General features: G+C 37.3%; 2 protein-coding genes across 3 annotated transcripts in view; one reads left to right on the forward strand and one right to left on the reverse strand.

Moving 5' to 3' along the window:
- Positions 1-12,420, reverse strand: part of LOC129720707 (uncharacterized) — a 45,020-nt gene extending 32,600 nt beyond the window's left edge. For both annotated transcript variants that reach the window (XM_055672312.1, XM_055672311.1), the window contains exon 1: positions 11,319-12,420. In XM_055672312.1, coding sequence (XP_055528287.1) covers positions 11,319-11,484 — 166 coding nt within the window. In that variant the 5' untranslated portion in view covers positions 11,485-12,420. The remainder of the gene's footprint in view (positions 1-11,318) is intronic.
- An 8,102-nt stretch (positions 12,421-20,522) lies between these two features.
- On the forward strand, positions 20,523-22,329 carry LOC129721975 (retinol dehydrogenase 13-like). The gene is made up of 3 exons (XM_055675120.1): positions 20,523-20,739; positions 20,806-21,072; positions 21,241-22,329. Exons 1-3 carry the CDS (start codon positions 20,669-20,671, stop codon positions 21,890-21,892), a joined length of 990 nt encoding a protein of 329 aa, XP_055531095.1. The 5' UTR covers positions 20,523-20,668; the 3' UTR covers positions 21,893-22,329.
- The last annotated feature ends 738 nt before the right edge of the window (positions 22,330-23,067 follow it).

Here is a 23,067-nt window from a genome sequence, read left to right on the forward strand (position 1 = left end):
TTTGATTCCCTGTATGTAATCACCTCCATTTTGATATTTTTTAACTCACGGATATTTTTGGAAAATTTTGACTATCTACGTTTATGGTAAATTTTGAAATGACATTGGTAGATAGTTGTTTACGAACCAAGCCCATGCAGTGGTGGGCTAGAGTTGACAAACTTTACAGTGCGCCTCGGAGGTACTACCAGGTCAACACTGGGTCAAAATCGAGCGAATAAAGAAAGATTTTGACAGCAGTTGAGTTTGGGCTTCAGGTTAAAACTAGGTAGGCTTGTGGAATACAGAAACGCGCTATAAACAAATTTTTCTCAGCGTAAAAATAGATTGTTTGGAGATTTTGATTGTGAGCGCTCTGATAAGTTTCCAAATTTTGTAGGGTAGCGAAATGCTTCGGCAGGTTTCTGCGTAAGATTGCTGCAGAGAACCTATCGAAGAAAACCACTGTCGGAGCCGTTCGCTACCCTACATGTTAAATCAAAAATTTAGAAAATTTCGGAGGAGTATAAAAATGTATCGCTTCGATATTATTTTTTCAACAAACCGTAAACTGAGGTGTCTTGAATCATCGAGTTGACATTGATTACTAAATATATTTTTTCGTTATAATTCGTTAAGTGCATGGGTTTTTTAAGGTAACTACTACTGATTGGGTCAAAAAATGTCTCGACTCCTACTAAAACATGAATTGCTAAAACATGAATTGCGAATAAAATGAGTTTTCAGCAATTGCACAGAAACATTCGGTTTGAACAAATACAAAACAACTAGCTGCATGCAAGTTTAAACTGTAGGGCAATCACGTGCATAAGTTTTTGGTGATGCGTTATTTTAATAAAAACCGTCAATGACCAATGAAATATAAGAGATGAAAGTAAAAATTCTTTAGTGCAACTGTTTGTTTTGCTGTGGCAAACACCATTGTAGAACATTGAAAAATTGTAGAAAATCACTAATAAATATTATATGGAAAACTTCAAAAAAGTCCATTTTAATAGGCAAATAGAAGTATGGTGTCTTTGACAAGGTGTTTCTTATAGAATGTGCTACAACTTTGCCCAGCAAAGTAAATTTTTATATGCAAAAATTAAAAAAGTGAAATAGGGTGGATGTATCACAATATTGAAACTTCTATAGAATGGAGAATAATTGATGGATCAACTTTGCTGAAGACACTACGCCTCTAAAATCAATTTTTCTGGGTCAAAATAACTTCGATCACGTTTTTGCAGCTTCGAAAACAGTGTGCTCCGTGAACAACCATCCATGTATTTTCTAAAAAAAATATATGGACCGCGAACATGCACTAAAACATACTGTACACGCTTCCTGAATGTTTTTTTGTATTGTTAAACTTTTTTTGAGTCGTTGCTGGCCATTTCATTACATCAAAATAATAAAGTTTCACTCAAAATAATGAAGTGATCAAAGTCACCCCAGAATAAAATTTTATGTAAAAATTTCAGAACAATTTTAGAAACGACAAAGTTGTTACTAAACTTTTGCCAGTACACATTTAAAAATTATCAAAATCATTTCAACAATTATATTCTTGAAATACCCAAGAAATACTCAAGAAAAGTGATCAAAGTCACCTCGGTTCAAGGTACCAATGTTTGCTCTAATATGATTAGAGTTTTCTAACTAGAAAATACCTCACTGAAAATTTAAAAAAAAAACTAACACTTACCTAACTTTTTCCATTTTGATAAGTGAATCAAATCACGTTTTATGGAGAACACAATTCAGTGGTCGTGTTTGTTTGTTTGCCTCGCCATTAGTACGATTAAACAGTCAAGCATCGTAAAGATGCGACCAAGAGCATAGTTACGATCATATTTACTCGCCTGCAGTCCATCGGCGAACACTCCACCCGTCTTTCTGTTGTATATTTTATGCTGATGCCCACTTCTTCGCTTGTAAAAGTTGGTATCCTAAGCGCCAGTAAAAATGTTTATATCAGCTCAGCATTCCTCGCCGGGCTTCGGGTATTTTTTTCTCATATTTCTGGCTTATGGTTAATATTTTAAATAATAACGACCCCATTCGAAAATTGCGTGCATGCCAAAATAAAATAAGTTCTTTCAACAGTTACCAATTTTGACCCGCTCCTCTAGAATAACCTTACAAGTTTATTTCCCGGCGAAAGCAGCCCGACATCGATTTAACATTTCAAGACGCTGCCAATTTATTCAATGTTCATGCACGCCTTTGCAACCAACAGAAGAGTGCTCGAATTTATGCCGCAGACGTGCGTTTACTTGTTGATGTCTCTTTTATGATGCGGTCGTCCACAATTTTGCTATTCAGGTACATGCAATGGAAATCAGCCACCTCCGATACCCTCGTTTTGTTGGCGGAAATCGTGGCGCACACAGTATCGGTAATATTTATTCGACTGAGTTACGTTTTGATACCTGTTTCCCCGCCTCATGGTGCGATTAGGTAGCTAGGCTAATGCAATTCAGACGTGCATGAAATTGCAAACGAGATTTTCTAGAAGATTTCCGCCTTAGTGATTTTGCTAGAGTGACAACTTAATGGAGATTAGTTGGGTACTTTCGTTTGCTCTAATTTACCGAGAAAAGTGCGCTACCGCGTTTGTCTACAAGCTGTGACGGTCAAATTCTCTTTCAATTGTCGTAGGATTAAAATGGCAGTGACAATGGCAGGGTAAAGCATTCGCGGCATGTTGCAGAGGGCAGTAAATTCCAGATGCAGTTCTGTTGAACTTTACGAGCGTTCAGCGTGAGAGCGACGATTCAGAGCCTGGTGTAACGTCGTAAGCTGCGTGGAGCCCAACAAATGCGATTTCAGCACGAAAATTTCATGTAATCTGGCTGCATGGCTGCTGTACTACCTTTTCACTTAGCTACCCATACCAGGTGAATTCGTTACGTGAAAAAAAAACCTTTTTTAGCCGATAGGCACTTTACAAGCAACTTTACGAGGTTTTAATTGCACGATCCCAATCAGTACATGAAAGTGTGCTGCTGCGTAGGTTGAAAACCCCTTATTTTTTCGATTTAAGTTTTCGCACACTGATTGAATCGGTCTACTGGGAAACTTAAAGTGTCATTGAGAAAGCTCAGTGATGCTACGTACATGAATTTAATTGACCAATTAGCGACAAGGGACACTCATACCATTGGTTTTTTTTTTCAAATCAATGAAGCATGTGTGCTCTGAAGCAACGATTCTGTGTTTGAAACTTTGTTTTTTCAAATTCCTACATTGTGGGTTGATTTCGATATTTGCACAAAATAAAACGAACTGTTTAAATTATTCCCAAAATATATTTTTATACCGTCTGCCGGGGTGAGATTGTGCCAAAACAAGGATACATTCTTGTTTCTTAGCTTGTAATGCACACATTTAGGCAATGAGTTTGATCTAAATCGCGCCAATGCACACTCAAATGCTTAGTTAACGACTACCGCAAATATGGTTAAGTTACAATAAACTATAATCTTGCTAATAAACTATTTAATAGCTGTTTAATGAACAGTAGTGCATCTACGAATAATTCTCATGAATAACAGGGGCTGTAAGGGGTTGACCAGAAACTACGTTTCATATAAATTACAGAAAAATGTATGACTGGATCAAATCGATATCTGAAGTAACCAGTTATGAGAACGTGGCTTATAGACAGTCTCTATACACATAGTAGCGTCTCCAGTTAGCTTAGAAAGGAAAAACGTTAGGACATAAAGCCTGAGAAGACTTTTCGTTTCAATTCTTATGTGTCATTGTTGTATGTATATTCCATTGGGGATTTCAAAACCGCTGGAAACAACCCTCCTTCCTCGCTTTAAAAGTTCTATTTTATATAAAATACGTGTACACAATTTTGTTACATTCCATAAGTAATATCAGTCATTGTGAAGTGTTTTGATGTGTTCTGATATAATTTTGTCGTGAATGTGAATTCCGCACACTGTACCGTTCATTATAGGTTGGCACAATCTCACCCCAAAAGGGCTCGAAAAGAGTACGGTTTGGAAAAACACTATTTTCTGAGTCAACACAGGTTCAATGCATAATATTTCCTCAACACATTGGAGACAACATCCTAACGTACTAGCTGAGCAGTAAGTTGATGTGATTTCTTGATCGGGTTGGTTTGCCTGGAACGTTTTTGGATAACGTTATTTGCGCATGTTTTTCACCCTGTACTTTGAAACATTATTTAAGTGAAACAGTTCACTGACATTATCTATATTCCATTTGAAGTTGTGAATAAATATGTCATGTTTCATAAAGTATTGAATTTGAGGTATTAGGTTCAAGAAATCTCAAGTAGTTTTAACATTTAAACATTTCCCTTTTTGGCTTAATCTCACCCCCGTGGCTTAACCTCACCCCGGCAGACAGTATATATCAAATAAATATATTTTTACGTCAAAATTTTCCCTAATTTTCAAGGCAAATGGTTTTACCCCTCGATTTAGTCGAGCAGCCAAATGATTAACTTAGAAAATATGATAAAACTTGACGGTAAATTGAACAAATAAGAGTGATGTGATATTGCTAGTGCATTTTCTCTAGTGCCTCAACCTAGAACATTGCACTGAAAATATATTTTAGTTTATATATGAAACGATTGTTTCGTATTCAGTATAGTGTCGCACCGCAGTAATTTTTCGAAGCTTGGACAGAACTGAATCTAAGTCTACCTGAGTCTACCGCGCTCAATTTGCAAATCCTCGTCTTGCCGTTTGCATTCATTCTCTTCATATCCACAAATGGGAGTGCACGGAATCAACACTAACACATCGGTCTTGCGAACCAAACCCACTGACCATACGAGTACACGCTTTGTGTATAAATACATGATATTTATAAATATTTATAAATTTATATAAATATATGATATTTACATTAAAAAGTGTACTGCACTGAGAAGTCTGTTTTATGCCTCTCGCTCGCATCATTTACTAATATCGTAAGAATGTAGCAGTTGGTTCAGAACACTTTTGTACTTAACTTTTCTTAGATGAATTTTACAAGAAAACAATGCTGGGAGGAATTATTGGGACACGCAAAACACATATCTAAAACTACTGAGCAAGTCTTTGAGCGTTTTGTTCATTGGTATTCAGTCCTTTTCATTCCTTCAAGCCTTTCGAATTATTTTTAGATGTTTTGAGCTGAAATTGTTAAGCACTTTGAATAAGGTTTGATATGGTTTCCTTCAATCTTAGTATTAGTTTTTTTTGGTGTAGTTGCCTTTTAAACCATCTTTTGAATCACCCGAAGGCTGTTCTAACAACCCAGTTGTCGTAGGTTCGAGTCTCGGCTCAGGAGAGACTGTTGGTGTCAATAGGATCGTAGCAATGAGGTAGCTACACCATATTGCTGTATATTTAACCAATCGTTGGTGCAAGGAAAATTTCCCATGGTTCGCAAACACTTCTATATATTTCCAATCTTCAAGAGTGGTGAACGTAAACATATAAAAAAATATCGTGAATAACTAATCTGTGTGCGGCATCTAAGTTGTTCCAAATTATTGTGAGAACTGTTTTCCTGAACTGCACGAAAGTTTACATTTCCTCTGATCAGCATGGATTTATACCTGGCCGTTCCGTAGCAACGGACCTCATGAACTTAACATCGAACTGTATCGCTGAAATTGAACGCAAAGCGCAAGTCGATGTTATTTACACCGATCTAAAAGCAGCTTTTGATCGCATCGACCATTGTGGGAGTTTCGTTACGTTTTGTCACGTGGTTGAAATCATTCCAGGTTTGGCTAGGCGCTACTGTCTCTAGTTCCTTCACGAACAAATGGTGTAATGGTGTAATGGTGTAACGCAAGGCAGTAATCTTGGGCCACTACTTTTCATCATCTTTTTCAATGACGCGGCTAGCACTCTAGGAATTATTTGCAGACTTGTTTACACTCATGATTTGAAAATTTATTTGACGATTCGTAATATCAAAGATTGTTACCGTTTACAGTCCCTACTGGACTGCTTCGTGACGTGGTGTAAACTAAATGCCTTGACACTGAGCACGGCAAAATACGAAGTGATTGCATGTCACCGGATTCAATCACCGATAACTTTTATGTACGCAATTGACGGAATGGTGCTTAACAGAGTCTACCACGTAAACGATCTTGGAGTTATTATCAACCAAAGATTGACTTTTGAAAGACACCGCACAACGATCGTTTCTAAAGCCACTAGAAAACTTGGTTGGATGTGATTTCAAGGATCTCCATTGCTTTAAAGCGTTAGTGCGTCCCATACCGGAAAATGCAAGCGTAGTTTGGACCCGCATCAGCTGTCTTGGAGTTTTAGATCAGAACGTGTGCAGAGAAGATTTATCCGTTTGGCTTTGAGAGACTTACCCTGGCGTGATCCAGTCAGATGATGCTATAAACAAATAAAAAGGTGAAGAAGAAACACATTTGTCTTTATTAGTAGCACAAAAAGGGTAAACAAAAGCACGTGCTTGGGTTGCGACGAAACTCACGGTCAACAAGCAAATGCAAACGGTATTCCCCATTGTTTAATGCGCAGGAAGGCATTTTCAGCCAAAAATTTTCAAAACATGTGAACAAATCTTGCAAAAATTTGCCGAACATTGTTTTTCCCACAATGTTTTTGGAGTTCTACGTCATCACTGTTAACAAAGCAAAAGCCCTTCAAATCCGAGATTCAAACCATCTCCGTACCTTTATAACTATAACTATGCTGATCTATGTCTTTTTGAAAAGCATCATAGTGCCTATTATACAACAAATCGAATGAATATTTAAAAAAAACATGCTAGTTTTAGTTTTATAAAAGATTTGCCTTAAGCTAAGAAGATACTCTAGAAATAAGATTATCTGGCCCCGTTAAACATTTTATGTGCCGTGTCAAATAAACGTCATGTGAAAAAAAAAGGTTATTGGATACTTATTTGAGATTATTTTTTAAGCTGTTTTTTTTATTTCAGAGGCTCTGCGCTTTCAACCGGCTTTTTTCAATCTGGAATTATTTTCGGTTCCGACTTTTGCACTATTTTATATTTCTTAGCTATTTTGGCCGGATTTTGATCATGCTAGTTTTTGGTCGTTTTGTCTTCTAGATGCTGGAGATTCGTTTAAGATTATTTTATCTTCAAGCTTTTTGATGTGCGTTTAGAACCGTATTCTTTTTGGGTTTTTTTCCCTAAACTTTTAAAGTGCTTAGTTATTTTAGGGCTCATTTTTGATCATTTGGTTTGCCTTTTCTAGCTTCTAGGAGTGATTCAGTCAAATTTAGTGAATTTTTATATTTATTTTTATGTTTTTCTGGTTCATATGGATTTTATGAAATTTTTGAGACTTATTGAAAATCAATTTTTACCTTGCTCTTGTCCACTTTGCAACAATTTATACCGCTTTTCTGGTTATTTCGGTTATGGAAACCACTTTCAGCTACACTAAATAGTCCATTCTGATTCGCTTTCTTTTCTTCTTTAGTAATATCGGCCGATAGTAATGCTGAATTTTGACCGTTATGTTATTAGTTGTACTTTTGACGTTTCTGGTCATTTCAAGTTAAACTTGAAATCATGCACTTATAATTTTAGTAAATGCTTCAGAGTGGTTCCAGCTGTATACGGAGTTTTATTCTGGTTTCTTAAGTTAAAGGCATAAACTTTTATATGCTTTTTTTCTACCTTTTAGAGACGTTTTAAAGTTTTTTAAGCTTAATTTGGGATAAATTTTTTATAGCAGCTTTCAGTTTTTCCTAACGTAAGGTATATTTCTAATATGACGATTTTTCTATTCTTGTGATCTGTGGCGGCCCCTTATTAACTTATGTTCAGCAGGAATAATTTGAGATTGTTTGGAAAAATAGTTTTTTTTGCCAGTTGCTTTGCACGCAATAATTAAATTGTTCTAAAGATCTCAAAATTCTTGTGGACAAATCATCGATAGATTTCTGTTTTCCTCTAACCCTTCTTGATTGCAAAATAAAACATTAAAAAGTATGAAGTAATATGACCTAATCGGATATAATGTTGCATGATGAAAGAAGAAAAAGGACCCACCGTAAGCATTCCAAAGTACCTACTTAGTATGTCATTTAATTTAATTATCCACGTGAGGTAACATTTAGAGCAACAGATACTAGACTAGCTAAGCCCTATGTACACTGCTTCGGTCATCAACTGGTCAATATTTTCATAATTTTAATACTCCTCCGGTTGTTTGTATACAAAAGCGCGGCTTCATTTACGACATCCCCGAAGCAGGAATGCTCAGTATTTTGCTACGCCTCTCACTCTATAACCGCTTGCCCCGTCCATAATTGGCGAGTCTCGCGTTACGTAAACTTCATTCCGTCCGTAGTTCGATAATGAAGGTAGTCTTCTTCTGCTTTTTTATCACAATCAATTGTCGTCAGCAGTACGTAGGTACGCAGCATAGAAACCTTCGAAGTATGCTTCGAATTAAAGTTTCCTTCTCACGCATATTCTGTTGCTTCGTGTGGAGAACCACCAACCAACAGATGCCGCTGTATGACAGTGACACGCATTCTTGCGATGTCCGCAGTCAGCATTTTAATGAACTTGACTAGCCGGTGCGCGATGGTTTAAGATCGAGTACGAACGTAGTATGTACCCTAAATGAATACATGTGTGTGCGCGCTTGTTTCTATTTTTGCTTCATAGTACGAGTCACCTATCTTTGAAAAGAAACACACAACTAGTGAGTAGCGTGTATTGCATAAACTATAGAAGTAGAACGACTGCGAAAAAAAATCAAACAAATGCCTCATTCATTCTGTGTTTTGCTTATCGTTTCTTTACACGGCGAGTTCGCCTATACCGACAAAAGAAGGGCGTTTAGGCTTCAACTAATTTATGTATTTAGGCAATGAATGTCACCGAGCATTTATAGCCTGATGATCAATATTGTACAGTTAAGGTTGGAGACGGCGAATGTTTGATGTGGACATTAATGGTATTACGGTTGTGGATCTAATTGTCACCATTCTATAACTTCTTGAATTTAAATCTTTAGGATTTTTTCTGGGTTTCAAGTATTTTAAACTTATATAAAGATTGTTTTGATATATTTTAGATTATTTAGAACCTGTTTTTGGACATTTGCCAGTAATGTGTTAGGATACTGAAATAGGTCAGCTTCTACGATTGCTGTTTGCATTTTTTGCAAACGCTCAAAGCAAATCCACTAAATTCAAGGTATTTTCATAACTTCGCAAATCGACTCGAATCGATCGTTTCTGATTTAGCGACTTTGCAGAGTTGTTTGACTCTGATGGAGATATGATTTTATGGTTTTCGTTTTGCATGACTGCTTTGTATGGACGTATTCAAAAAAGGCACTAATAAAAATAAAATATACATAAGGTAACAGGAGCATCGATTCCAAACAATCAGAAAACATTTCCGAAGATTTCATGTCTATTATAATATTTTACAATTCATTAATTCTTGTTATCAAGAGAAAAGGGATATTCGCTATTGTCACCGTAATACAAGCAAACCTCTCCACCGCTCTAGGCTTGAACTATTTTCAACCGGATTGAATAAGATTTACAATTTTAATCCCGTAAAGATCAGGGCAAAAATGTATGAAACTTGTTTTTTAACACTGGAAGCAATGAATTCTTATAATAACGGTTTACGAGTTATGAATTTTTGATGCTGATTTTCTGTAAAAATGACCTATTCTGATTGTTTCCAATTTTACGACTTTCCGTTCCATAAACTCTACCCGTGAGAGAAATGAATTCAACTCTGATACCCATCGCATCATTTGTATAAAAAAACTCGTTCGTGACACCGACATTTTATATAATTCATTTCTACTTTTATCACCTGCGGTATGATAAAAAAAATATCCGACTCAAAACAACGAGTAATTTAAGAGCAAAATAATTAATGTAGATCTGAGGGAAAGCTTAAACATGTATATTTCAATCAAAAAAGATAAGTTAAAATCTTTTCTCGGTAAATTTCGCGTCAACCTAATGCTGACAAACACGTGCTGATGATTCGACCCCGTTCATCGGCGTGTTATCAGACGAACGAGAGGATTCGATATATAAACAACAATTACAACATTTTCTCCGAGGTTCCTCACTCCTACGCAATCAATTTTGCTAGCGGTCTTCGTTGTACACAAGCCGTATCAATAGGACACGGCCAGCCAGCCAGCCAGCCAAACCAGGTGAGTGATTCGAAAAAACGCGTGCAGCGTTTGATGTCTGAAGTCATATCATTCCATTCCGCATACTCTCGGGCCGGAGACTGTTTTCATTTTTGTCTAGCGTCCTTACAACAATAGCTTATATAAGCGATTTGTGTAGTATATGAAATTCGGTAAAATTGATTTGCGCGTTGCGGTTCATGTATGCTGGGGTTCCTTACTTGATCTGAACCACATTAAACGAGCTATCTTATCCGCCGACAGTGTGCTAATTTTAGAGAAATTTCGATATCGCAACCTGAGCGCACTTGTAAATATTGTATATAAACCGAAGCAATATAAGAAGCGGATACATGCCGAAGAAGCGCCCTGGATCTTCGCGAATCAACGCAATCGACTGCTACGTGGTCAAAACTATAACAATAAAGAAACAAGATAAGGATAGCCGGTGGGGTAAAGTGGAAGTACCGATACAGACGGTGTGGTATGCGTATCGAACAAAGTACAGACATTTTTTGGTGATGGAGGAGGGAGTGGGGCTCATTCATATTGGCGGTATGGACGGGGTGCAGTTATCGAGTCAACTCCGGTGAGCCAAGTCAAGCCATTGCCATTATCATTATACGCACCATCTGCGTGATCATCACGGACATGGAATCTACGGCAGCTATATAGAGACTACGAAAAAAAAAAACGGCGGCAATGAACGATAGAGGGAAGTGGATGGATATAGCAATAATAAGATAAATAACATGCAATAATAAAATAAGTAACAAGACAGGAGTTGTTAGCTCAGGACGCGTTGCAAGAAACTAGGGCTTTCGATTAATGCAAGCAAATGGGGCCACATTAGAGAAATCAATTATGCACACTTGTTGGCCTAGAGAACTATTGTCGGTAGAGAAATGTAAATTAATTTTATATCATATCAATTTGACTGATGACTGTTTTTTTTTTCGAATGTAAAAAAGAGTAAGTAAACCAACACTTCTCCAGATAAAAAATTCGATGACAAACACGTAACGTGACCAAATGCACCGGTGTGCATTCAGATGCGTCGTCACCTATCGACAAACGATTTCTCCCGAAAAAGGTGCGAATCAGATTGTTTGTTTGGCATCGTTTTTTTTCGGATGCTGCAACTACTACTAACCTGACTGGCTGCCACCGGCAATTTGCCGCATTTCCTTGGTGAAACCGCGAGCTCCAAACTGACAGGAAAGGTCGTGCAGGGTGCGGGGCTCGCCCCGATCCAGCAATCGTTCCAGAAAGAACAGCAGCGTCATATTACGTGCCATTTCATACTCCATCGACTCCATGATTGATCTCCGCTGGAATCTGCTGCTACAACAGTAGATATGCTCCCACTCGAGCTAACGCCGATCGATTGAACAACGCTTTGTCGTCTACCCAAACCCGTTCGAAGGGCAGAGAGTAATTCAATTTCAATCACAGATGCTTTTTTTCTACTAACAACTTTTATCTTTAAACAATGAGACCACTTATTTTTGCACGATCTGGCACACGCGGTTTGTATTGCGGAACGGGCTGTGGGCTGGCAGGAAATTCCGTATTTTTCTGTTTCGACACTACTTGGCTTAGATAAATAAAAAAACTGACACTTCGCGTGCTGACGGACCAATGCACTCTTTCACCTGCACTTCCACTAGGTATTACTGTTACTGCTCGGAAACAATTCCCGTGTGTGGGTGCCAACCGTGATTTCCCCTCGGAATTCCAACTTTTGCCACGAATGTGTTTGTTTTAATAATTCATACACTATTTCTACCTTCGCGTTTCGTAGTGATTGATAGAATATTACTGACAGCACCGTATCTCTGATAAATATAGGTATACGTATATCGCATACAGGTTCTATTTTCCAATAAGATTGAGCAGTAAATCAGAAATCAAAATTCCTTCGATGAGTGTTGAAAAATTCCGTCACTGAATGTGATGTGGATGGCCATATGCTGGGTAAAGTCGCCGATTTTGCCACGATTTTATCCTCGCGTCAGGGATTTGAGTGCCGTGAAATCCGCCTAGTTTTCACTACAGAAGCACTCGGAACTTTTTTCAAGAAAAATTTCCACAGCAATCGAGAGGGAAAGAAGCTTCGACCTCTTTTCGTAGCAAAAACTGGCAGCAACGACACACGGCAACCAGCGGTGGTTGCAGTACTGGTAGTATATGTACCAGCAGCAAAAAAAAACGACGGCACTTTCCGACGCAATAGCAGGTCTTCCTTCCACGACGCACCGCGACCGAATCACTTGCCACTAGCTTTTGTTACTCGCTTTGCTCGCTCGATGTTTGTGTAGTGCAGTCAGCGTTGCCAGGTCATTTTTTCAAAAATCTGGAAAAGGCAAAATAAAAATCTGGAAAAAATCTGGCAGTCATATCGTGGGGTGAAAGGTTAATTTTTCGAATAAAAGTCTTGGGGTACGCAAAATTTGTGGTGACAAAATTGCAAAATTTCGCGCCAAAATTGAAGTGATGACCTTTTTGCGGAACAGAGAAAATAAAATCTGGATAAAATCTGGATCATCCATGAAAAATCTGGATAATTGGACATCAAAGCTGTCTACCTGGATACATGTTCAAAAATCTGGATAATCCAGCTAAATCTGGATACCTGGCAACGCTGAGTGCAGTGCAGTTTAGAAATACATCGCACAGCTTATGGCCGCATGTGTTTGTGTTATGATATACCGACTGTCAAAAATATGTCAGTGTGTTTGTGTTTGTAAACATTTTCAACTGAAGTTACAGGCACGCAAATACACAATACATCCAATAAGACTCGCCATTTTGAAATGTGTTATAATCAAACATAACAAGAATGCAATAGGTTGGTTCAAAATTTAGTAAACAGTACATCATGCTGATAACAAATGTTTTTCTGTATAATATTACCCAATTACATCAAAATATCATTTGTGTGAATAAGTTGTTTAGGTATAAAATTCGGGACTACGAAGCTACTGATTTTTGTTTGGTTTTTTGCATAAGAGAATAGAGGGAAGAAATATTTTTGCCTTTGTCAACACGCATATTCTGACAATCTATATGAGAGTTTACGTGAGTGTGAGCAGCCTTTTTTTCCTGTATGGGCTTCCTCACTGCGACCAGAATCGTAGATCTATTGTGAGATATATGTGCCCGGGTGTCTGCTGTATCCCGCATTTCTGTTAATAGCAATACCTCTATTGAGAAGTGGCATGCTTATTATTATTGTCCATCAGTGCTTGTGTGTAATGTGCTATTCTTCCTTACACGCTTACTGTTCTACTATACCGATACTCGTTCCTCTTGCCAAATACCACCAATTATAATTCCCTGGAGAAGTTTCGTCGTGCGTCCTTCTGGCCAGTTTACGCAAAGGTATTTGTGGATTTCAGCGTGAAGGAAGGGTAACTGGTGAGGAGCCTGAGAATAAACCCATGCTTAAGTCCGTTTTGACATCGGATGGCCTGATTCTACTAAGATTCGAACCCATGACCATCCGCTTGACAAAGCGGACTCTGTAACCTTGCGGCTACGCAGCTCCCTGAGCAGCCTTTAAATCTCTTTGAGCTTCGTTGTCGCGAACAAGAATCACACTACTGCAGCGGGTTCAAAATCAGCGACCTGTCAACGTGTCATGAAATATTTCAAACTCTTTGCTTCAATCAAACAGAGCTGCCAGCCTATTCATTTTCCCAGAATTTTGAATCTTTGCTTGGACCAATTTCAGCGATTAACGGAAATACAATTGGATTGTTTAGCTATTCACGCATTTCTGATTTTCATATATCAGCTAAAAGTGTAATGCTAAAAGTGAGTGTAATTTTCTGAGCGAAACGTGATTTTTTGAAAGTTTTATATCATTGCTCTTTGATTTTTAAATGTAGAATAAAAATCGCTCAAAATCGCTACAATGACACTTGGTACATGGAGATAAGTGACTTTTCACCTACGCACACTAGTAAACGTGTAAACCCGTGTAAAGTTGCTTTCTTGTAAAGTTTATTCCAAACTAAAATCATCGCATCTCGTTGCTTTGACTTTTATCACTTTTTACCATTTTTGGTCGATTATGTTCAGCAGCTTCTTTCGGTTTCTGATCACGAATGAAAAAAAATGTTCAGAAACAAGTTTAAAACATATAATGAGTGTTTGAATATTTGAATATTTGTCAAGCTCCTAAAAACATAGCATTGCAAACAAAACAGCGATTTGTAAATATTTTCCTCAACTGGTTGCACTAACACATTCGTACGTAAAAAGGTGGGCGAACTGTCATTGTAACGATTTCGAGCAGTTTTAATTCGTGATTTAAAAATTCAAGGACAACGATGGAAATTTTTTGAAAATCACGTTTTGCTTAGAAAATGCAGCTCTTTCAGATAATGTAAAAAAACTGATATAGCTAAACAACCCAATTGAGCCCCAATGTTTTTACTAAAAAATCGGTTTTATCCGACTAAACGATAAAGTTTAGTGTTTCGACCATTACACTATTTTCTACAACTAAAAAAACACAGAACTGTTATTAAATTTCAAAGAAAACAAACATAATGTTTCTATGTTGACGTTTTGTGTCTATGACACAGAATGAAATGAAATTTGAAAAGCGAAACTCTCTTAGCGGGCTTCTCAATTGGGTCCCAATGTTTTACACGGTTATCTGTTTTTTCTATATCAGCTGAAGGAGTGCGATTTTCTGAGCAAAACGTGATTTTCAAAAAAAAAAAGTTGTTGTTTACTAAAAATTATCACAATATGCAAGCCGGGATTCCGAAAGCTTATGTTAACATATTGCCGAAAGTGGATTTTTATATGGTCGACAGCTCCGAGATGTTGGCAAGCGTGGTAATATTGAATAGTGCAAGTGCACATACGTGTAAGTTTCTAACAGTAACCTAACTATTTTTAATATCCTGATTCAGTAACCCTGTTTACCTGATATCAGCTATTGGCGAAGTCCAATACAAAATTGTAAACGATGTGCATATTGTTAAAGCTAGAGTGGGCTCAGAGTGCAGAGTGACCAAAAAGCAGTACAGCGTCGAGGCTATCATTGGTACTCGGCTGGAGAAAATAGAAGACGTTTACCGTGAAAGTGAGAGCGATGGTTGTAACGCAGTAAATATCAACAGCTTTAATTTCTGTAAAAAAGGAGAAAGTTCCACCTATTGTGGTAACTATTGCTTCTGAATTTAATATTTTTAAAAGAGAACTTTCTACGTTTCTCTCCGACGTCAAAGTTACTTATCAAATTGGCCGAAGATGCGAATGCCGTTTACTGGCCCAAACATTGAGAGATTGGAATCGTCTTATTCAGTATTTAACTGAAAAGATGTATAAATTTTTTACATATGATACGAAGAGCGCCAAGCCGTTCAAGGTCGTATTGAAAGGTCTCACCAACGATCAAACCGTTGATGAGATCAAAATTACTTTGACAGGATTACTTGGTATACCTACCCAAGTAATTCTGATGAAACAAAAAGCACGAGGCGAAAACAGTCAGCGAACTGGAATTTCCCTTGTATATTATTTAACTCATTTTAACCGCAGTGAGGTTAATAACTTAAATTTTTTTGAAAATGCACATGCTTTATATAACGTGCGTGTAAAATGGGAATTATATCGAAAGTTTGGCGGAAGTGAAAAGCATATCACCCAATGCCGTGTTTGCCAACGTTATGGCCATGGTTCAAAGTTTTGTAACATGGACCAAAAATGCCTCATTTGTGGAGACTCTTCTCACAAAAAGGACACATGTCCTGTGAAAGAGAGTAAAAATTTCCGCTGTGCGAATTGTAACGGCAACCATATGTCGAATTTTTATCAATGCCCAGCCCGTTTAGCAATTGTTAAGGCAAGGCAAGGTAAACAAAATTCTCCAAGCGTACCAGTGACGCATAATTTACCTACTCCTTTGCATACCCGTTTAACATATGCACAGGTTACAGGTAGTTCGAACATTCTACCGCCTAATGTTGGTAGTTCGAAAATGACCGTTAATATGGGTAAGCAAAACACGCTAGAAAATAATTGTACACCTGTTACTCCAGCTAATATTGCTGCCGAAAATATTTTTTTTAATGTCAACTGCCTGGGGCCTATTACGGCAGGTAAACTTTCTTTTTTGCAACAGGCAATGTTCGATCTTAGAACGCCATGTTGCAGGCAAAATCAATGTTTGAAGCCATTCAAATAGGCACAAATTTTACTATTAAAATTGTTTCTAATTTAAAATTAAGCAAAGATTTTAAATAAAACAATTAAAATATTAAATTGGAATGCTTGCTCATTGAAGGCCAATGAGAATGAGCTTTTTAACTTTTTAACAGTAAATAATGTGCATATTGCAATTATTACTGAAACATTTTTGAAACCTAACATAAAATTAAAATATTATCCCAATTACGTGGTTCATAGATATGATAGGATTCAGGGTTCCGGCGGTGGAGTTGCAATTGTTATTCATCGCCGAATCAAACATCGTGCTCTTCCCCATCTTGAGACGAAAGTTATTGAAACTTTGGGAATTGAAGTTCAAACTGAACTTGGGATTTTATTTATTGCCGCAGCATATTTACCATTTCAATGCACACGCGAGCTCAAAAATTATTTTAAAGGTGATTTACAAAAACTCACCAGAAATCGTTCGAAATTTTTCATAATCGGCGATTTTAACGCTAAACATCGTTCATGGAATAATTCTCAAAGTAATTCCAATGGCAAAATTTTATTCAATGATTGTTCTTCAGGATACTATTCTATTTTGTCTCCGAATAGTGCTTTTCTTCTGTAAGAAACCCTTCAACAATTGATTTGGTGCTTACAGATCAAAGTCATGTATGTAGTGATTTGATCACACATGCTGACTTGGATTCTGACCATCTTCCAATAACTTTTTCTTTATCACATGAATCAGTTTTAAACCCTATGAGCTCTGTTTTTAATTATAACAAGGCTAATTGGGAAAGATACAAAACTCATATTGAGAGAAATTTCAATAATGAGCTTGATTTGCAAAACGAAGTGAATATTGATTCCGCTTTGGAAGCATTAAAATGTGCAATTGTTGATGCCAGGAATTATTCTGTTCCAAAGGCTCAAATGAAATGTGATTCACCAATAATTGACGAAAATCTTCAACTTCTAATTCGTTTGAAAAATGTCCGCAGACGTCAATATCAACGTTCTCGTGACCCTGTTTTTAAAACTATTTATAAAGATTTACAGAAAGAGATTAAACATAGATTTACTCTTCTGAGAAATCAAAATTTTGAGACTAAAGTTGAAAAGTTGAAACCATATTCAAAACCTTTTTGGAAGCTGTCGAAGATTCTTAAGAAACCTTCAAAGCCTATTCCAGTTTTTAAAGATGGTGAACGTTTTCTTGTATCCAATGAACAAAAGGCTCAAAGGCTTGCTCAGCAGTTTGAGAGTGTTCTTAATTTAAATTTGAATTTTGTGAGTCCAATTGAAAATGAAGTCACACGTCAATTTGATTTAATTTCTTCCCAGAATTTTTTACCTGCAGAAATAATTGAACTTACTTGAATGAGATTAAATCAATTATTAAAAATTTCAAAAATTTGAAAGCACCTGGTGACGATGGAATCTTTAATATACTAATCAAACATCTCCCTGAGAGCACAATGGAATTTTTAGTGAAAATTTTCAATTGCTGCTTCAAAATTGCATATTTTCCCAAATTATGGAAAAATACAAAAATTACTCTAAACTTTGTTTAAAGAACAAACTTTTGATTTACAAACAAATTTTTAGACCAGCAATGCTTTATGCTGTACCGATCTGGTCAAGTTGCTGTTCAACAAGGAAGAAAACGCTCCAAAGGATTCAGAATAAAATTCTGAAAATGATTTTGAAGCGTCCTCCTTGGTTTGGTACACTCGAATTACATAGACTTACTGGTGTTGAACCATTAGAAGCTATGTCAAATAAAATTATTAACAATTTTCGACAAAAATCGTTGCAATCCTCAATTGCTACGATAAGCTCTCTTTATAGCCAATAAGTTAGCAATTAAGTTAGTTGTAAGTTTACTTCCCCTTTTCTGACAAGTAGGTTTAAATCCCTACGAATGATAAGTTCTAATTGCGAAAGCAAACAAATCCTAACAATTAAAATTACAAATTTCTAACAGTGTTGAGAAGTCACCATTTGTGATTGGACACACATACTCATTATTTACTAATATTTATCATAAATACTTAAGCTACTGACAAATCCCCCAAATAAAAAAAAAATCAACAGATATGATATAAGCAAATATGCTACGCATGTTGAAGAAAGACTGTAACGCAAAACGGAAGCGGGAGGTTTCTTCAAACGTTATTAGAAATATTAGTAGTTATTGAAAAGTACCAGTATTTTTTGAATTTGAAAAATTCATTTCTTTTTGCAAAAGTGTCATGACTGTACAAGCTTGTACTGTAAATGAGATAATTACGAGAGGACAGAATTCGTCGTTGTGGTATTATTTGAAATTTGGCCGAATCACTAAAAAAGGGATGAGTGGTATCATGATGTCAATACTTTTTCTTGGAGTTTTGCTCAAGTACTCAAAACTGTTATAAGATCCATCCGTTTATTCTATATGTTCTCGAATTTATCGAAAAAATAAGCTAAAATATGTTATAATTATAAGGAAAAGTCCTAGAAATGTGTGGTCTTCAGCAAAAACCTTTGTTTTTGTATGCTCAGATGCTCCTTTAGAACAACGTTTTCCTCTAAAATGTAACTAACACAACTTAAGTACAAAAAACTAACTTTTAAGTAACTTTTGATATACAACACTCTGTAACTCTGTACCCAATGAAGGTAGGAATTTTGTTTGTTTAGAAAAGTTTCATATTTTTGCACGTTTTAAAATATTGCCAAAGAAACACCTTCCTCTATCTCTTAACACAGAAAGTTAGTACTATTCATATATGAAAACCTACTGTGACATATGCACGCCGAACTCTATAATGGGTGGATTGGGACAAATGAAATCTACAAGAGTTTATAGTACTTCAGCTTAACTTCAAGGAAAAGTATTGACATCATGATTTTACTTGCCTGTTTTTAACTTATACGTTCTTGAATTTATCGTAAAAATAAGCTAAAATATGATATAACTTTGTAAAGAAAAGTCCTGAAGATGTACGGTCTTCAACAAAAAAGGGCGTTTTACGTGCTCTAACAATTCCTCCGAACGACACTTTCGTGTAAAATGCTAAATTTCGTGTAAAATATATACTTTATAATTTTGGACCGATTGAGGATAGGATTCTCAGTTGTTCAACAAAGTTTCATATTTTCTACATTTTTCCTGAATTTTTTTTAGTTCAGTAAAAAAGCAAAGCTAAGCCTTGGTGTTACATTCCGATTCGGAACACGACCTTTTGTTCACTATACACAGACTCCGCAGCCAACTGTTAAGTGTACAGGACAATTGCGGGGCTAGCGCTACGATCCTACTGACACTAATTGTCTCCCCGGGGCGAGACTCGAACCTACGACGACTGGCTTGTTAGGCGGTGGCGGATTCAACAATAAAAAACGATGTTAAAACATGATAATGACTGTAAGCTCAGAATAAAAATACACTAAAGTCACTTTTGACGCGAGGGATACATGCCGCGTAAAAAAAACCGCGTAAAAAAACCGCGTCAATTCCGGAATCCGCGTAAAAAAACCGCATAAATTCCCGAATCCGCGTAAATTCCGGAATCCGCGTAAAAAACGCGTAAATTCCGGAATCCGCGTAAAAAAAAACCAGCGTTAATTATGCATTCCGAGTGAAGGGAAACCGAAATCCGCGCAAAAAAAATACCGCTTAAATTCCGGAATCCGCGTAAAAAAACCGCGTAAATTCCGGAATCCGCGTAAAGAAAGCCGCGTAAAAAGAATAGTTAATGCGTTATCTAAACACTATTTTATTTTTTCCATAACAAACATGATGATATGTTTCCACAAGTAGGTAAATGCACCTATTCCCGAGTGGTTAGCATTTGTAAATTCGAAGTTGACCACGTGGTGGCTTGAAGTCGGCCATTTATGGCTTCGACGCACTTCCACCTTAAAAGGCGTAATCGCGCCTGGCGTTGGGACGCCTTCTAACCAAAACCTTCCAACTTCGCCTTCTACCAAAAAAGGCAGTCGCCTACCGCCTTCTGCTGCGTTTTTCACTGCCTTCCGTGTAGACGCATCGTGCCTACCACAGGGAATTTTACATTCCCCAATTTTCGATCAGATGCATACTAGCCTGAAAAAGAGTTAACTGTACAATGAAATATTTCAATAAATGTTTGCAACAATTTACGTAACCAAAAAAATCGTGAGCCGGAGAAACGTCAGTATAACGTGAAAGTTCAAAACAATCAGTGCGAACCTGCAAATTACGAAACCAAATCGATTTTTCATGTGGATAACTGTTGAAAAACAATGTTTCTGATAGTAAAATAACCAGATAATTCATGTGAATAAGAACTAAAAATGTTTCGGAGCAAGCTTGTACTAGGAATGAGCGTCACCGGGACTCTCGTTGGTGGTGCTGTGATGTTGAAGTAAGTAAAAATCGAGATAATATGTAAAGCAGGATATTGCGAAATCTGTTTTTGGGCCATTTTAAGGGACTACATGCAAGGCGGTCGATTCAAGCGTGGTGACGTTCGGGCAGATGGAAAGGTTGTAATCGTTACGGGAGCCAACACCGGCATTGGTAAAGAAACCGCGATGTTTCTGGCCCGCCGGGGCGCTCACGTTTATATGGCCTGTCGAGATATGACAAGATGCGAAACAGCACGCCAGGAAGTGGTCTTGGAGACGAAAAATGCTAACGTGTACTGTCGACAGTGCGATTTGTCCTCGCTGCAATCGGTGCGCAAGTTTGCGGAACAGTGAGTATAGATTTATGAATACTTACTTGGAACTAGGTTTATACTTAACAAAAATTGAGAAGGCAACTAATTCAGCATACCATTAAAGATCTAAGAATTCGCTTCCATAATTCTATAGCTGAATTCTGTTATCATATTATTTTTTACATAAGGATCCTTTTATTTCAGATTTAAACAGGAACAAAATCGTTTGGATATATTAATCAACAACGCAGGCGTTATGCGCTGTCCCCGGTCCCTTACGAAGGAAGGGATCGAATTACAGCTGGGTGTCAACCATATGGGACATTTCCTGCTAACAAATTTGCTTTTAGATATGCTCAAGTTATCGGCACCTAGCCGAATTGTTGTGGTTTCTAGTCTTGCCCATACACGTGGCAAAATAAACGTGCAGGATTTGAATAGTGAAAAAAGTTACGATCCAGCCACTGCTTACGAGCAGAGTAAGTTAGCCAATATTCTATTTACAAGAGAATTGGCCAAACGATTACAAGGAACTGGAGTGACCGTTAATGCTGTCCATCCAGGGGTTGTAGATACGGAGTTGATGAGACACATGGGTCTTTTCAACAGCTGGTTTTCGAGCATACTGATTAAACCGTTTGCTTGGCCATTCCTAAAGACGCCAATTTTCGGCGCTCAGACATCGGTGTATGCTGCATTGGATCCGGATTTGGAAAAAGTATCAGGCCAGTATTTTAGCGATTGTGCCCCGAAAGATGTCGCCGATCAGGCCAAAGATGATAAACTAGCACAATGGCTGTGGGCTGTTAGCGAGAAGTGGACTGGTACCCTAACTGGAACGGCTGCGGTTTCCTGACAGCGGATCATCAAGAAGAAAGGCAGCAAAGACATAATCATTTTTAGTGAACCAAATTTGCAGAAATAACGCGAACGGTGTTTAGGTGGATGGAAGAAATTAACAAATATCACCTTGAGATCGGCTAATTTCGGTGCTTGCGTCTCCCTGTTAAATATGCAGCGCATACTGGCGCCAGAATGGGCGGTAAAAATAACTAAACCAGAATTCTTGAGCCGTAGAATTTATCTTTTTTTTTGGTAGATTTGAAATGATGGTGTCGGCAAAAGAGCACCAATTTGCATAAGTTAAGAATCGCTATTTTTAGCTTGCAGCCTGTTTTGCAAAATTTCGCTTATTGTTTTTAAAACTGTAGTGATTGGGCGTTGTTAAAAATAACCTGTAACCGTAACGTGTTGAGTACTAGTGAATCTGGTGAAATAAAAGTGTAAACTGAATTTTATCGTATGGATTTCAAAACCTTTGCATTTGGCACTAATTTTTGTGTTTGGAAGGAGATTTTGTTTTTTACACATAAGCGAAAAGTAGCTTTTTCCGGGATTCCTAATCGTGTGGACTTGGCAACACCATTTTTGATAACGGAAAGGGAAGACAATGTTATTTCTTTCATTGGTCTGTGGTGGTGGCACCAGACCATAACATTTTAAAATAAAATTAATGGATGATTGTAAATTGCATGTTTTGTCCCACCGCTCTTTGAACCACCTTTTTCTATTCCTTTTGATTCCAGGAAACAATACTCAAATAAGTTCTTTTTTGAAAATTTTCTAACCTCTCAATTTTAGTAACATATAACCTTTTGGGTTTTAGATATAATAAAAACAGTAGCAAATTTAAGAAGCAATGTAAAATGTAACAAAAGTAGCAAAGAAGCTACTATTAACTGAAACTTATAGATGCTTTACCTTACCAGTTCGCTCCAAACCGAAGTACCCCTTGTTGTCCGAAGAAGTCGTTTCCATTCAATTCGGTCTCCTGATGTTCACTGTTTGGACGATGTGTGGTTCTCCGTGTGGTTCATGTGGATGCAACGCGTGGTTCATCTGCATCCGCCTCGATCTACCATTCACCTGCACTCCGAAGACCCCAAGGGCGCATTGGTCCACCTGTAGCATGGTCTAATTTTCGTGGCCGTGAGGGCTACCGGTCTGATCAGTGTTTTGTAGAAGGTCAAC

Source organism: Wyeomyia smithii, chromosome 2, assembly GCF_029784165.1.
Source record: "Wyeomyia smithii strain HCP4-BCI-WySm-NY-G18 chromosome 2, ASM2978416v1, whole genome shotgun sequence".
In the NCBI taxonomy this organism is placed as follows: Eukaryota; Metazoa; Arthropoda; class Insecta; order Diptera; family Culicidae; genus Wyeomyia; species Wyeomyia smithii.